We start from the raw sequence: 17,327 nt of genomic DNA, 5'->3' as shown, positions 1-17,327 counted from the left end.
GTTTTTCATGTTTTTATATAATTCTCGCTTCATTAATATATTTTTCAGTTCTAACTGCTAAGAGATGTGTCACTTAAAGTTTACTCTTTTAATATGTTATACATATGGTATACTATAGGCTATAATATAGTATACTCTCTTTATATAGTGTATTAAAATAATATCTGATGTTTTCTATATCAAAAATAGTGTGGTCAGCAGGACGAGGGCCGTGATGGTCCCTCTCTGATTGACACTAATGATGCCACATCTCATGTCCCACATCCAGTTCTGGGCCCCTCACTACAAGAAAATAAAGTTGCCGGAGCCCAGAGAAAGGCAATGGAGCTGAGGAGAAGGGTCTGAGGGTGTTCATCCAGGAGAAAAGGAGGTTCAGGGAAGACTTTATTGCTCTCTGCAACTTTTTTTCACTGAATGAGTTGTCAAGCATTGTAACGAGCTGCCCAAGGAGGTGGTGGAGTGGAAGTGTTTGGGAAATGACTGGACGTGGCACTAAGTACTAGGGTTTAGTTGACATGGTGGTGCTCAGTCAAAACTTGGGCTTTCCCAGCCTTAATGATTCTGTGATTTCTTAGAGATAGTCAGGTGAGAATACAAACACTAACTTATCCTGACTGAATAACTGAATAATCAGTACAGACTGCACAGACCAACTCAATCCCTTGCTGATTTGATCTGAAATTAAAAGATCAAAAATGTCAAAAGAAACATGTACTAAATCTTTCCCATAGGCAAAAATACAAAAAGGAACTGTTTTATTACTACTGTTGTCAGGGAGTTCTATCAGGGTTTGTTGGGATTTTTTTTTTTTTTAATGTAAAGGATCTTATTGTTTCAAATAGTTTAGGGTATAGAGTAAACATATATATATACACGTACATTCGATATGGACTTATTTTTATATATATTTAATATTGTACCAGACTGAACAGAAGAAATTACTTGTTTCATCCTTTTTCCCATAAAAATCTTAGTTTCAATAGAACCAATTCTAAGTCCTTGGGCACACAAAAAGCATTCTGTTTTTAAGTCAGCAATATATGCTCTCACACTAATATTGGCAGGAGCTAAATGTGATGGGCTTAAACTGGCAAATCAATCAAACACACTATGATAAGCAGAGAGAAGAGAAAAATGGCTATTCTGTGCAGTAACACCTGTCATGCAGATCATTGAAAAAAGTGGAATTATTAGCAAAGTCTGATATGAGCATCAATATCTAATAAGACTGGGGTACAAAAACATGAAAAAAAAAGATGTACCAGAGTGGGAAAAAATTGATTTTTTAAAAAATAACTTTAATAATAATAAAGCTGCTTTAATAATTCTCTAAGCAAAAACCTAATAGGGTGTCTGTGTCAATTCTGCCATTGCAGTTGAGAAATAACTGCAGCTATCATGTGCAGGGTGACAGTATTTTTCCCTCCAGAACTCCCAAAAGTAAGATCAGAGAAAGAATGAAGGAAAGCAGCAAGAAAAATCATAGATACTCTTAAAATGTTGGTGCAGAAACACCCCAAAAATCTGATTGAGCCACTTCCTATGTAAAGGACATATATGAAAGGTCCTGTGCAAATACAGTTATTTGCACAATTTAAATATAAGATTATTGTTTCTTATTAAAACAATCTTTAACAATGTTACATCTTCTTCATGGTAAGAAGGACCTAAAATATAGGCAATAGTTTAAAGAAATTAACATCAGTAGAAGCTACATTTGTTCTAATTGTAATATCAGCAGACCCTTTAAAGGAACTGAAAGTCTTTTTGCACAATACAGATACCTCAAAGCATAATAAAAAAAAGTGATACACAAAAATACAAGTGCTTACTGGACTGGAGTCAGTCATCTCATCATCACCAACACCGATACATCAACACCCAAAAATGCAATCTGTAATACTGATGTGGTCTGCCCAAAACTAAATACTTTGTGGTTTGAAGGGTTGTCTTTGTTTTGGGTTGCCTGGCAGTTTTGTTACGTCTAAGGCATATTTTTCAAAATGTTTTATGCATTTAAACACATGGGAGGAATTGCCAAACTTCCTGTTGTCAAAGACAGACTATTAAAAAAGGATATCTGTGTGAGAGGCACAAATTGCACCCACCCTCTCAGGCAGAGGAGCTTTAGGGGTGCTACAGAGCATCAGGGGAGGGCAGGAGCCCACTGGAGGTCCTACCCGAGGGGTGCAGGTGAGGAGCTGGGCTGGTGACAAGTTTCTCCCTTGCTTTCAGCTTCACTGACTAACTGGATGTGACACTGACACAAGGACAGATGCTGGATCTGTTTAAGTGATGCAGGAAGATCAAGAGAGAGAGAGATCCGCCGGTCATAAATGTACAAGCTTGCACCTGCTCTTCTGCTCTCTTCATTGATCCTAAGAGATGTGATTAATCTTTTTCAGATAAGGAGAATGGTCAATATTATTTTCTTGAGCATCACTAAATTTCCATATCATTCAGATAAATGTGGACAATGGCTCAAAAATTGTTTCTTTCTCCAGGTTTTATTTTTGAACTTTTAAAGTATAAAGTAAATCCACTGAAGTCATTTGTCTGCATGAAGAGTTTTGCTTTGGAGATTCTGAGGATGATTAGATGTAATAGTAATGAATTCTGAGCACGGAAACGATGATATCTACTGCCAGCAACAATCATGCAAATTTGTAAATGTTTACAAATTCACAAGCTAGACATATGCACCACTGAGACCAATATCATAGTGCCATATTTAGCTTTTTCCTATTCCACTCTCAAGATACATATACAATAATAACTTCAAGTGAACAATTTTATTTAGATTTATCTATTTTACTTAAACTACAGCAAAAAAGGATAAGAGTTCGAATAGAAATCTAGGAGGTGCAAGGCCAAGTGTGAAGAGGAAAAGGTGAAAGATCTCAATAAACATAACTTGACTATTTTTTGTGATTACTTTGCTTACTTGGCATTTCTGATACATTTCAGGGAAGCTCATGTTATTCTACAAGAGTCTATAAAAACAAGAATGCAAAGACAAAAGATTTTAACATAATAAAAATACATTTATTTTAGTCCTAATTTTACTAATTCACTCATATTTCAGATTGAAAGCCTGTGATACTGCATCATCTTAGAAGTCTCTAAAATATAGTCTGTATTCACTCGGACGTTTCTAGTGGTGAAAGTGTTTTGCCATGCAGATGCTCATTGTTTCAGGTAATACTCTTGCACAGGTGTTAGAAGGAAAGTCATTTTCGTAGAAAATATTTTAAGCCTTAAAATTTGATTTGGAAAAGTAACATAACCTTTGCACATGCAAAAAACCAAAAAATACAGAGAATCTTCATATCTTCGCAATCTTCAGTGGCTCTACTGCAGCAGTGACAGCTTTAATTCTCTCTGACAAATGGTGATTTCCTCCAAGAGCTGCTGCACTCATGGGCAGGATGTCTGTGGCACCAGAGCTAGGAATGGGATTGGGATTGGAGATGGGTGTAGTTCTGCTGGAGAAAAAGCCTATTTTCCCCATGGATGAGCTGCTCCTGAACTTTAGCTGGTTTTGAATTTATGCCCACTAAGGCAAAGCAGAGGAAGCATGTCAGTGCTTGTACAGCCATGGGAGCAGACAGAAGCCAGCCTCACTTCCAGGAAAAAGGTCTTTTGAGATGCACAGCCAGCAGCCTCAGCTCCACCAAAAGATTTGCAGATAATGAGGTGGAAGGAGAAGTTTCACTTATCATCAAAGTGAAAATTAATCTGCTCTCCAAAAGCTGTCTTGTTAAACTGCAATAATTTAGACATTTTTGGGAAAAAAAAAAAAAAAAAGGCTGCAACAGGCAAAACTGTAAAGTCTCCTGGTAGTGGGAGAATGTTCTGGAGAAGAAATATTAGAAAATTCCTTCCCTTCAGTCATACAGAAAAAAAATCTTCATGTGAACATTAATTTTAAAAAACCCTAAAATGCAACCACAACCAATAGAGAGGCATTTTGATTCACTTTTTTGTTAATGTCAAATGTCCATCTTTGTGACTTTGAAGCCAAACCAAAACCAATTTTTCTCCTCTCTAGGTTTCAGTGAAAGGGTTCTTTTCTGTAGTGACAATTTGCAAAGCATCTCCAGCTGTGTGACAGCCACAGTGGGTACTGAGGCCCAGGCTTCTGATGTTACCAAGAACAGGAAAAAAAAAGAAACCTTCCCTCTTAAACACTACTTTGGTTTTGTCCTGCTGCATTGTGACACCACACAGCTTCTGGAGCTCCTCTCTCTCACAGTAATCTCAATCTCCAGCCCTCAGGCCTGTACACTAGGTAAAATTAAATTTATAAATAATAAAATTATTATTTAGGGAGATAATTCCTAAGTATTTTACCAAGAGTTAGCTTAAAAATTGCATTTTAAGTAAAATATAAAATGTCAACAAGTTAGTAAAACTGAAAGCTTGCATACAGTGCTAGTACTATGTGCAAAATTCAATGCATGAGGAATTTTACTGTCTTTAAACCGTGTCTGTTTCTGTTCTTAGTAATATTCTGTTCATGATAACTTATTTGATCATACAAAGAAATCTATAAAAATGTATTAATATATAGTACAAGTTCCAGAATGAAATTTGAAGTAAAATAGCATTATTGACATTTCTATTACTTTAAAAAGTAGAGTGAAAATAATTATTTTTCATTCCAAAGGAAATTTAATTGAAGCATGATAAATATTTACACAGCAAGAATCCCATTTTACTGCATCGTAAGAAAAGCTGCAGAATATAGAGCACAAATAGGTTATTTTATATATATACATCTCAATGCAAATAATTCTGAGCATGTGTATTGCTTGATACTTCCTTATGTATTCTGGAGATATACAAAAGAATAAAAATCTCTTAACACTTAGCAATGTAAATGTGTTTTCTACACCAGGTTTAAAAATCATTCGGTTTCAAAAGCTTTTTCTTTAATGATACAGAATATCATCATAAGGATATTATAGGCCTTTGGTGTGTTCTTGCAAGATGTATTATAAAAAGGTTACTGGCACAAGAAAGCCTGGGATTTTAAAACAGGATGTGTCCCAAGGGCAGTGTTGATCACAAAGAGCTGCAACTTAAAGATAAGAACTATTAATCTTCAATGAGAGTTGTGGTTATTTGCCACACTGTAGCAAATAATTGGGCTCCCACATTAGGAAGCTGTTCTTTCTCATCACTTTTACTGTAGCACTTAGAAAGGCTGGCAACAGACATCAAACAGAATAATTAGCTATTTAGGGTGAATAAATACCAATCATGGTCTCTAACCAACAACATATAATACCAACAAATATTTTTATTTTTTTTTTCAGAATTATCACAAATGACACAATTTTAGGTCTTCCAGATCTTCTGAGAGTTTCCTTTCAAAAGACAAAAATAAATTCTGAGGCTGCTCACAAAGTATTATCCATATTTAATTAATGAACTGAGCTAACATTTACCATACTCATTTTTAACATGTGAACTTTAAAGAACTGATAGAAGTTTTATCTTATTTACATGTTTTTATTTTTTATTTTATTATTTACAAATATTTACATTATTTCAAAATTTTACTAACAGTTCATCTTTTTTTTTTTGCCAATGTTCTTATATGTGATATCTGGTATTCCTCTATATGTATCTCCTTACAAGAAAAGAGCACAAGTTCCTTTCTAGTGAAATTCTGCAGAACCCTAATAATCTAATGGCAACCTGGAGCTCAGCAAACTTTTATTTATCTGGTTTCTTTAACAGGCTTTTGTGCAGGCACTAAATTCTCTGTAAATGGCTAAAGCACCACAAAAATGAAGCACTGCCCAAATGAACTTCTCTGAACTTGTCTACAATGATGGTAAAGTTTTGTTCTTCAAAGCCAGCACTGAATTACTCTCTGGAACTCAATTCTAAACCTGAAATCCTACAACACCAGCACACCCTACTGATAACTTTTATTACCTGAAACAGCTAGGGATCTTTTCTGGTCTCATAAACATGCATATGCAACTACTGTTCTGATTTCTGAAAATACAACATACCAGCAGGCATCAGTGCAGCTTGAGCGCACTGATCAGAATCTCAAAGTATATTATTTAATTTTAATTTTCCTACCAGTCACCCGCTCATCTAAGCAGCTGTCTTCATTTGACATATAGGTTAGCTGTCAAGAAAGCAGTTTGGAGAGAGCTAATATTGAACATTTTAATCTGTGTTTTTGTGATTTATTACCAAACTCCATCCCCCCCTTCAGCTCCTTTTCTTGGTTATTAACTGTTGTCCAGAAGTATGGCTAAAGACGTAGATTATCCACAGGGGTAAAAACATTTCCATGGAAGCAGAATCTTAAAGAAAGTTGACAAATGAGACTATTCTTGTCTTCCCCATAGAATTCACCCAATTACTCCCATCCCAGAGTCTGCACACTGAAATCACTTTTTGTGAGTCACTTTTAAAATTTATTTTAATTTGAAGTCATTGGCAGTGATAGCATGGGAAACTGAGAAAGTGTGTCAGCAAATTCAGCACTGCAAATTTCTCTATTGGATGCCAGACTTATGGCAGTGCTGTCTCTCTGGACCTCATCTATTTGACACCCTTCCTCAAAAGACCAGTGAACTCCTCATGTGAGTCAGTCATTCCTGTAGTCTGATATGCAGAAGGCACTTAATCCACAATCACAAGAGGCCACTGAGGAGTCTTGAATAATTTCAGCTTGTCCATGAGCTCAAGAAAGTGAAGAAAACTGAGACCATCACCACACCTCCCATAATATAAACCACATATAAACCCTGAGCAAATAAACTATTTTAACTGCTATGCAGTTTGACTAAAGCTGTAAGCAATGCCCTCTCATGTGTGCCCTTTATATGCCCTGCATATAACACATGACTGAACAATTTAGTTGCTATTCAAAACAATTTCATTAGTAAAATGTGTATTTAATTTTGTTGACTTTTATTTATTAGCCACATGTATTTTAAATGAAGCTAACAACCTTACTTTGGCACAGGTTGCATCATTACTGTGTTTCTTCACATGATCACACAAGAATAGAATCTAATTCCACAGTCACCATGCAAATAACTACATCTTAATGTTTCCATCTGCCCATAAAAGGTGCCATTTTTCACAATTTAAATTCTCCACAAAAAGAACTATCAAATGATCTTGGTTTTCCATAAAGCTAAGGAATGTAACATTTGGTATCCTTTCATCTGTTTTCATATTCCAATTCTTCAATAACAAAAGGAAGAAAATCCAAGCATGAGGTAAAGAAACAATAAAAAACCTACCCACTTTTTTTCCTTCCCAAACCTAGCATGCTTTATCTTCTGACACTTGTTCCTACCCAGTTAGAAATTAATAATTACAACGTTTACATGAAAAAGTCTACTGTCACATATAATGTGTTCCATGACCGTGTAGGGGAACTTTCTATTCTCTTGCAGCAGAAACACGGAAAACCTATTGAAACCTCTGAATTTGCAAGTGATTTTATGAACATCTGTTATTTGATATTATGTATTAAAATAGTGAAAGCTCCTTCACAAACTACCATTCTTTTATGAAACCCACTTAGAGGTTAAGCTTTGACTTCAAGCTGGCCAAATGGGCATACCCTAAAATTCAAGCTGACAAAGTTTACAATTATTAGCTCATGTCCTTCTCTGTAGTAACAAAGGATACTTCCACTGCTGAAATTAAAATTGTCATTAATTTGAGATACTCTGTCTATAATAAGGGAACAAAAAAATTGTCCTTATTCCTTTAGTCAAAGAAATTTACTCTTTCCTTTTTAGGGTTGGGTGTTGCTTTTTTTATTTTTTGCCTTTATGGGTTTTGTGGTTTTTTTGTGCCGGAAATTTAATGTTTTCCTTATAGAATTGACATATACAAGTTCTTTCCTATATGCAAGAGTATTTTTATCTTCAGTAGCACTTTCTGTTTTGAAGCATATTATGCAATGAACGAGGCCAAATGTTTAGCCAAGCAAAATAAAATAATTTATAATGGGGTGCAGGCACTATTAAAGTAATTGTTGTGTCTGCTTCCATGTCCCAGCTGAGAGGTGCTACACTTGCAGAGCTGTGAGAGACTTGTGTTTTCCCAAAACACATAGTTCAGGATGTCAGCTATGGCAAATTTTAAAAGTTGGTATCTGAGCAAAACCGGTCATACCCAGGATCAGACATATTTCTAGTGAGAACTCTAATTACAGTTCTATTATTAAAAAGTAGGTTATAATACTTTCCTTTAATATCATTATGTACACCCTGCAGAGCTTCATTATTTTATAAATAAACTTCATCTGAGGTCAAAGCAAACTTATTTCTGACTAAAATGACATTATAATTATTACGTTCCACATTTTAAAAATTGCTTTAAGCTTCAGTTTATTGCATGCCATTTAGATGGTAAACCAACAAGTTACTACTCAAGAAAGTTTCACCCCATGTCTATGATTGCAACAGGGAAAAGAGAGGTCTCTTGGATTACCTTCTCCCATTTCTCTTATACTTTAAATTTACTATTTTATCCCACAAACATTGAAAGCCAACTTTTGGCATTTCCTACTGAAACTTTGATTTTCTTACAGATGAGTCACATACTGTAATTCTCAAGGCACAGACTTTCTGTATAATACATTTTCTGGCTAGCAAAATAAGTAAAAATTAGAGAGAACCCTGCTCTTTTGAGCAGCTGTAAGAGGGACCTGCAAAATTTATTTTCTACACTGTTTTGATTCAGAGCACCCTAATCAACTTGCTAAAAAAAGCCTGAAGAGAGACACAGCCTCACCCATAGCAATTGAAATATTGCTGACATTTCTTCTATCTTTTCCTCGATACTTATTCACAGACTTCTAGGTAACACTGCAGGGGTTTTAGGTTCTGCACGTCTCAGAAAACTGTCAAGATTGTGTGGCTGAAAGTTTGTTATGGATTTCATGTTAGGGACTTAACTCTGCAGCTAAGAGGTATCAGAGTTCACTGATAAACTCCAGGCATCTGAGTGAAGTAGCTACACATGAGCCAGCTGAAATGTCACTGTGGGCATGGCCAGAGGAAGGACAACTCTCTTCCCCCACAGGTAAAAATTATATGTGGGTTCTCAAGTTATGCTGGTGGCACATAAATTTGAAAATTATTTTTTCAGTTCTTTACAGCTTCTCACATTTAAAAGCATTATTTGTATGCAATTGTATTATATGTGAATCACAAGTAATTTGAAACAACTCGCAAATCTGAATATTTTGAAATCTTAGTCTGAGAATAAATGCCCTGAGATACAGGTGCTCTAGACCTTAATTTTTAGGAAAGTAATGCAAATCTTTGTGAAGAAATGCACTATACACCCAACACAAATAAAGATTTAGAATATTTAGAAGTAAGGGGTTTTTTGACTGTATAAGAATGTTTTTGGTTTTTATATGGAAGGTAGTGGATTGATGAGAATTTTCTAACAAAACTTCATTTAAACCTAAATATTTTACAGTTAATTGGTGACCTGGATTTTACTTTTCACAAGACAAATGACTAATGTAATACATTTCTCTGTCTTAATTCCAGCCCTGTAGGCTAATCTACTCAAGACAGCACCCTTAGAACTGCATAGGATTGAATAAAAAACAATTCTGCAATGAAAGTAATTCATTCAGCACTTCTACAAAGCTAACAATGATGAGAAATCACTAACAAGGAGTAGCCTACTAACTAAAATCGATTTCACATCTAGAAACAGAAATGGATTTGAACCACTGCAAGAAAGTCAGGAGAAGAGGGACAAACTGTAGATTTCACATGGAAATACACTTGCATGTTTTGCAGACCACCTCTCCAAGCTGTTAGAAGAGGGAGAAACACTGTCCTGGCACTATACAGCAAGTCCTCCTGTATTTCTGTCCTAAAACCCAGAAAAAAAGTAGTTTCTTCAGGATTTAAAGATCAATAGTTTTTTGATAGCTGAAATAAGAAGACCCTGTCCAAAAAAACCCAGGTCATGCTTCAGGCAAATAAAAACTTGAATCATAATGTTTAGAAGGTTTTTCTCAGAGCCCAAATGAAGTAGAGGGAGATTAGTACTTTTACAAATATATGTTTGCAAGTGCATTTTCACATGCAACTAAAAATACTGTTATAAAATTCAAATAAAAAGTAGCTAAGACACCATTAAGCTACACTAAATAGAACTAGAATTGGAGGAAGGGCCTCTAGATCATTCAGATGAATGAGTCAAACCTAACATTAAAAGCATGTGTTCATAGGTATTTGCTAAACCCTTCATAATTCTTGTTATTCTTCTGCAAACTTGGTCCAAGTTTCCTCAGTAATTGCAGCTTTGCTATTCCATGAAACAATCATTTCTGAGAAAACAATGCTCTAGGAGCATTACATTTTCCTTAGCTATAGAAGCAAAACAGTTACTCTTCATTTTCCACAACTACTTCTGTGACCATAAAAAGGCCTAACTGGTAATACATTTCAAATTAGGCTGTATCAGATGATTATTGCTGTGGCTACTTATTCATACATGGAAAATCAAGATTACAAACTACTCAAGCTAAAATCTCAGTATTGCCAAGGAAAAGAAAATAATTACATCTTTCACCCTGTGTGAAGCACTTCCATTATCAGAACCACATTAAAGTTGCCTTTTTTCTGCAATACTACCATGTTGAGGATTCATTTTGTTAATGATTCAACAGTTCCCAGAGCTTTCCTTTGCTTCATTATTGCCAGCCCACCTATTCTGTATGCATGCTTTACTGCTGTCCTAAACAAATACTTCACAGCTGTCTTGTAATTCATCATTCTTCAGGACAGTATTTCATCCTGATCCACTCCAAATTGCTGGACATCTCTGCTGTAAAGATGCTGAGCACAAATGTGTGCTAAATCATTTGAATCAGTATTAGAAAATGTTGTAGACCATGGAAAAGCCCTGTGGGACCCCCTGATGGCCTATACCACTGCTGAGTATGTTTTTCAACATGATGGTGGTTCTATTCAGATTATCTTAGTTGCCTTTTTTAATGGGTAGAATCAGATGGAACACAATAAAAATCCAGACTAAACAAAAGATGTATCACAGCTACTATATTATTGCTGCCTATTGCCTGATAAAATGACAAATGATGAGATTGATTTGTTTAATTATTACTGGCAAATAAATCTGAGTCATCCTCCAGGAATTTAAAAAAAAATACAACAAAAAAAAAGAGTTTCAGCGAATTAATAGCTCAAGCACAATTTTTCCTGAGTATTAAAGATAAAATCATTATATATTGCCAGAAGGGCATACTTCAAATAAATTAGTTATTTGGTCTTATTTTTCCTCACTCCATTTATGATCTACCAATTCTTAAAAATAACTATTTCAAAACATATTATAATTTACTTTCATAATTTGATAACTGGATCACACCTCTTCTCTCTGACCTTGCTCTTCCCCAATTCATCCAGTTTTATTAAAGATGCAATTGCAATTAGAAACAAGAAAGGACAAGTCTAATAGAGGAAATGCCTTTGTACATTAGAAACATAAAAAAGAAATCCAACAAAGAGTAATACAGATGCATCATTAGTTTGAGAAAAGGCAAAGTAAATTAAAGCAGAGAACATTTTAAGAGAAGGACAGCTTCCTACATTTCTATTACTGCTGAAATCAAAAAAATAAAGCTTGAATATTTTTTTTCTAATAAACCAGTCAAATGCCTTCAGCAATATCTGAGACTTGTAACTGTTATCTCCAAAACCAAGCCTCCATGTAGGAATATCAGGTTTCTTTTATTTATTTTTAATATATAAAAAGATATTTTGGTCAATAAATAGATAAATAAATTACCTTAGCAAACTGTGCATTTATCCATTTTGTGAAAGTTTTCTTTTGAACATCTTCCCGTTCATCTGCCAGAGAAAAGAAAAGCACTTCATTAGAATTATTCAACAAAATAATGCAATATTATCGATTAATGTTTCAGTTTTGGTTTATTGTAAACTACTAATAATACTTCAAACACATGGAAGAAATATGTTTGGATCTATTCTTTGACAATTGCATCAACACATTTTGGAGGTCTACAGGTTCTCTTCATAGCCATGGTCTACATCCCTAGTTCAACTGACCTATCCCGTGGTTTCTTTTCTTCTGAAAGAGAACATGTTACAGTAGGATCTGAAACACCCCATTCTAATTTTTAACTTCCTATAGGTATAAAAAACCCCAAACATGTCATCTGATGGTTTTGGCATTAGGAAACTCTTCTACAGTAGAAAAGTACTTGAAATAATATTACATGCACCTCCTCAAATTGCTTGAGAAAGTGAAACTTTCTGGACCTCAAATATAGTTCTCCACTGGCAGCCCCTGATGTACCTTATGCCTTTCTTAACTTTTTTACCTGTCACAAATTGTTACTTATTTTTCCTCCAGGAAAAAGAAAAAAAACCAAACCCACACACATATTTCTTCAGCTATACATGAAATTATTTTTAAATTCTTTACTATGAAATCTTTGTAGAGGGAGATGATTTATCTTTGGCCTTAATTTCTGTATCTAAGTTATAAGTACAGTCCTGATACTGAATGGTACAGTACAATTCTGCTATATTTTATATAGGTTGAAAAAGAAAAATTATTTCAAGCTAGAATTTTGTAAGCATTTGCTCAAAAAGATCGATTAAGCATCATCCCTGAAGTATAAAGGACAGATTTCTTTGCTTGACAAAATAAAATCAACCCTAACTAGAACTGAAGGGCACACATGGAAAAGGGTGCAGAATGCTTATACTAAAATAAAGTTCACTCAATGCAGACTTTTGGTTTGCAGTAAAATTCTCTACACTTCTTAAATATACAGAGATATTAAATTCCCTTCTGAAGTGTTCAGCAATTAATAACATCAATGGATTCTGCTAAATTTGAAAGGCAGGTATAGACAAGCTAGAAGAGAAATGCATGGCATTATTAATGTACTTTGCTTTCCCTCCCTCCACCTGTCCAAGGATCCAAGACAAGACAAAACTTTTTGATACAAATATTTATTTTGTTCTTAAAACCTTAACTCAATATCACTTTAAACACCTTTCCCACCAGAATGTTTTCCAGTTTCAAAGATATAATATGCTCTGAAAAATACTAGTTTGCAAAGTTACTATTGCAACATAAAGATGCACTGCATAATTGAAGGAGCAAACTCTAACTCAGTATAGTTGATCTTGAGCCAAAAGAAAATGACAGCACAATAGTACAACTGGAAATTTGCCATAGAACACATGCAGTATATGAACTCTGCCACTAATATATATATATATATATATAAATATATATATATATATTTATATTTATATATATATATATAATAATATTTTATATATATTATATAATATATTATATATATATAAGTATTTGCTACAATAAACTTCCTGGATTCTATTGCTATTTATCCCAAGTAACGCTGTCAGCTTCACCCTTTGGCTGAAAGTAGTACCTGAATGGTTAAGAAACTCATCTAAAAGCAACAGCATGTGAAGGAGATGCATGCTTTTGGTAATATATGATACTAAAGCTGTTAAAAATGTTATTTTTCTCCACAAGCAACACTTCCCTCTGTATTGACAGTAAGTTTTTTATTATATGAGTTTTGTTTCATTCCAGCCACATGCAGTACACAGAAGATGAGAAAAGATACATTTTGTTGGTAGAAGATAAATATCCAATCTGATGTTATATCACAAACTTCTTCAGCAACTTCATATAAAATATTACACATAAATAGCTGCTTCTGTTTAATCATCCCAGCTAAAACTGCCAAATGCAAATGGGTTCAAAGAATAATGTGACATTTAGCAAGGGAAAGGAAAAAGAGAAAATCACCTTTTTCAAACTGTTCAAACAATATTAAGTGATATTCAGCAGGGGAAAAGAAAGAGACAAAAACAGCTCTTTAAACTGTTCAAACTTCTTTTCCACCCCAGGCAGCTGTAATAGCATATTTAGTAACAGAGTGGGTTGTTTGCTTTTGTTTTTTGTTTGTTTGTTTTTCCCCACAAAGATATATGCAAGTTTAACTGCTAGTCACCAATTAATTCATGTCCACTGTGCTAATAAAAAACAGGTCTCCTGAGAAAAATGAGAGTCAACCTCACAATTTGAATGCTTGAAACTTATTCAAAATCCAGGCAATACTGGACTACTTTGTAAATACAAATCTATTCCACTGCTGTTATTTCTGTAAAGAGATCATTGCAAGCACTTTTATCTCTAGGTGCTTGCTCTGACAAGTTTATACCACAACAATTTGTTAGTGACAGCCTCCTAACCTAAAAATGAATCAATCTTTTGGTTATTCATGGCATGATTTCCCCATTGTAAACACGATATTTTACAAAGAGATGTTCTCTTAGCCCAGATTTATGGATTGAATGCTAGATGTGGAAGCTGAATGACATTTATCTAGGTGCTGCAGAAACATGCCAAGAACACTCCTCTGCCACTTTCATAATGCTGTGTTTATAAGAGATCCTTCAGCAGTGAGCCAGTGAATAACCTTGCAGGTGCTTTCAGTGTGAGATAAGAATAATCAAATGGCCAGGCAGGTAATTCCTCCACCTGTTCAAGAGCAATATGGTATGTTTATTTCTTTTCTTTCAAGCTGAAAGAATTGCAGAATAGTGTGCTATCTTTCTTCAGGTTAGATTTAAACACTGCATGGATCCTGAATTCCTTTATTGCAGTAACAATGGGATCCCTTCCCTCAGCAAAAATGCTTTTCTCAGATTGATGGACATTGAGTGGAACAGGCTTAACCTCATTTTCTGTAGGTTATCAACTCAGAAATGAATGCTCTGAGGTCTACAAAAAGAATTCCAGAAAAAAAAGAGATATTGGGCAGTAAGATTTACCTGATTTTTGTGCTCTACAGCCTCTAGTACCACTGAACAGATCTTGTTTTAACTATGACACATTCACAAATGTGTTCCGATGAGCATCCAGCTTTGCAGCTGTAAATGCAAACCTCTCAGATTAGTTAACAGCACATCTGACTTTTGAAATTTTATTCCAGGTTGGGCCTCATAATGAATTATGACCCAGAGAGAAAGTGCAGTATTAATGAAGCTAATCATCTGACAAAGGACAGTTCTGACACTTAATCAGGCAGCAAGGCTAATAGAGACAAGTGGCACACTGAAGGATGCTTCGGAGTAACCATGATTCAACAGGGCAAAGATGCTATTAATAATGGCAAGTGGTCACCATACAACTTTCCTAGATACTTAACAGCTCATTTTTTTGCAACCTACCACTCCAATGCAATTCCCATCTGTTTTCTACAAGAAAAGCTCCAACATTATGTTGTCATCCCTTAGTAAACTACACCTTTTACTACCCTGATTTTTCCACACCACCCTACCCCCTCAAATATCACCAAATATATTAACTAAAAAATGGAAGCAGGAAAAAAAAATTAAATACTGGTATACTCTAGATAGTATTCTGAAAGCATACAGCAGTGTTAACAAATGACTAAAAATACTAATTTTTAAACAATTTAAGCTGACAAATATCAAGCAGATTGCAAAATGAACCAAGGTTCAGAAACATACACTACGTATGCCACTACATCATTCCACTTACATCATAAAAGCCACTTTCCCACAGAAAACACATAGTAGGGAGAAGGAAATCTGCACACTTTGGTGCATCCTTCCCTTTTTTCCTAGAGGATCTTCAACCTCTCAACTCTTGACACATCTGAATAAATTTCTTTCACTAACTCACAGAATGGCTGAGGCTGTAAGGCACCTCTGGACAACACTTGTCCCAGCTGCCTCAACCAAGCAGGGCCACCTAGAGAAGATTTTACAAAACCCTGTGGAGTATGGTTTTTTATTATCACCAAGGATGGAGACTCCACAGTGTCTCTTCTTAATAGCACATGAAGACTGCCTTCCACAGATCTAGGTCATATTTTCCAATGCAAGTGGTTTAGAAAATTCTTCTTTAGAGTAAATGCACCCCAATCTCTAAAATTAAAGGTATTCAACAAAACTCCTTCAGCAAGAAAGTCATTCACAGGTGTGGGAACACAAACAGGGAAGAAAGAGATATCTTGTTCTGTTACCCAGTGTAGCCTTAAGGTAGGTAAACAATAATGGAATAGTTATGTTTTGTCTACCAGAACCTATAAGCAAGAAAAGAGGGAAAAAAAAAAAAAAAAAAAAGGAAGAAAAGAAAGAAAAGAATTCCCATATACTGGTGAAAACTTTGAAACAATGGTTTTAAGGCACATGTCAATTCCCTCATTCATGGCAACTGCAGGTTCATTGGAACACTGTACATTAGAGAATAAAACCATCAAAATTGCTATTTGATTTTCTAGCAACCAAACAGTGCAGATTGTGGAAAGGTCAGGATTTTCTTCAGTCAGTGGGAGTGAGCACCAGCAATGGTGGGTGCACTAGGAACAAAAGAGGCCACAGATAGTCACATTATTGATACTCTGGCTCCATCAACTCACTATTCTTAGAGATTTTCAGAACATTGTTGCAATACTCTGCCAGTAACTACAGCTGCTGAGAAATGTTCCCTTCCCATTCTTGCTTATCTGAGGGGGGAAGAAGAAATCAATGCAATACAATGACTGAATGATATTCGAGTGGACTAGCTTTGATTCTTAGTCATTGAGGTCACCCAAGACATTCACAAGCTGACAGGAAATACAATAGTCTGCTTTGACAGACAGACAAGGAACTCAAGTCTATTGCTCAAGTAAGGCAATACAGAACATGCAATTCTTTGTCCATCTTCTATAAATATACTGATGAGCAGTGTGTTGACTTAATCTGAATATTGTTAAAACTCCCTGTTCCCTGTGCTACCTTTTTGAGACTTTACTGTGGAACCAGAGTCAAATCACCATAATCAGACCATTCCAGGCTTTTCAAAACACTGATGAACCTATTCAAATGCTCAGCAGAAATGGAACACTGAAAGCCCTCATTAATATAAATTTAAAGAAAAAAATAAAAAAAGTACAACTAAACACCTTGAAAAATAGAATACTAAAATTTTCTGAGAAAGGTGTGATAAGATCTAAAGTAAATTTAGGAAATGAACATGTGTATTCCTAAAAAAAAAGACTATGTTTCCCTGTTTCCTTGAAACAGAGGAACTCAGGGAGAGGGGTGCATTTACTGATCAGAGGACAAAAAAGAGGATATCAATAAGACCCATCCTACAAGATTTCTACTGACAGATTGGTGTAGCAGATTGAACTACTGAGCTACCTTGCCTAGACTGAATATCAAGCTGAGAAAACCTTGTTTTGTTTTTTT

At 35.0% G+C, this 17,327-nt stretch overlaps 1 protein-coding gene across 8 annotated transcripts in view; it reads right to left on the bottom strand.

Annotated features, from left to right (window-relative positions):
- Positions 1–17,327, bottom strand: part of DMD (dystrophin) — a 1,137,330-nt gene that overhangs the window by 849,631 nt on the left and 270,372 nt on the right. For all 8 annotated transcript variants that reach the window (XM_088068904.1, XM_088068916.1, XM_088068923.1 and 5 more), the window contains exon 2: positions 11,836–11,897. In XM_088068904.1, coding sequence (XP_087925030.1) covers positions 11,836–11,897 — 62 coding nt within the window. The remainder of the gene's footprint in view (positions 1–11,835; positions 11,898–17,327) is intronic.

The sequence above is a fragment of the Pseudopodoces humilis genome, chromosome 2 (genome assembly GCF_049639895.1).
Source record: "Pseudopodoces humilis isolate 2021_Gansu_Grassland_sample_001 chromosome 2, ASM4963989v1, whole genome shotgun sequence".
Taxonomy (NCBI): domain Eukaryota; kingdom Metazoa; phylum Chordata; class Aves; order Passeriformes; family Paridae; genus Pseudopodoces; species Pseudopodoces humilis.
The sequence above is the reverse complement of the archived record's forward strand: the minus strand, read 5'-3'. Positions and strand labels throughout refer to the sequence as shown.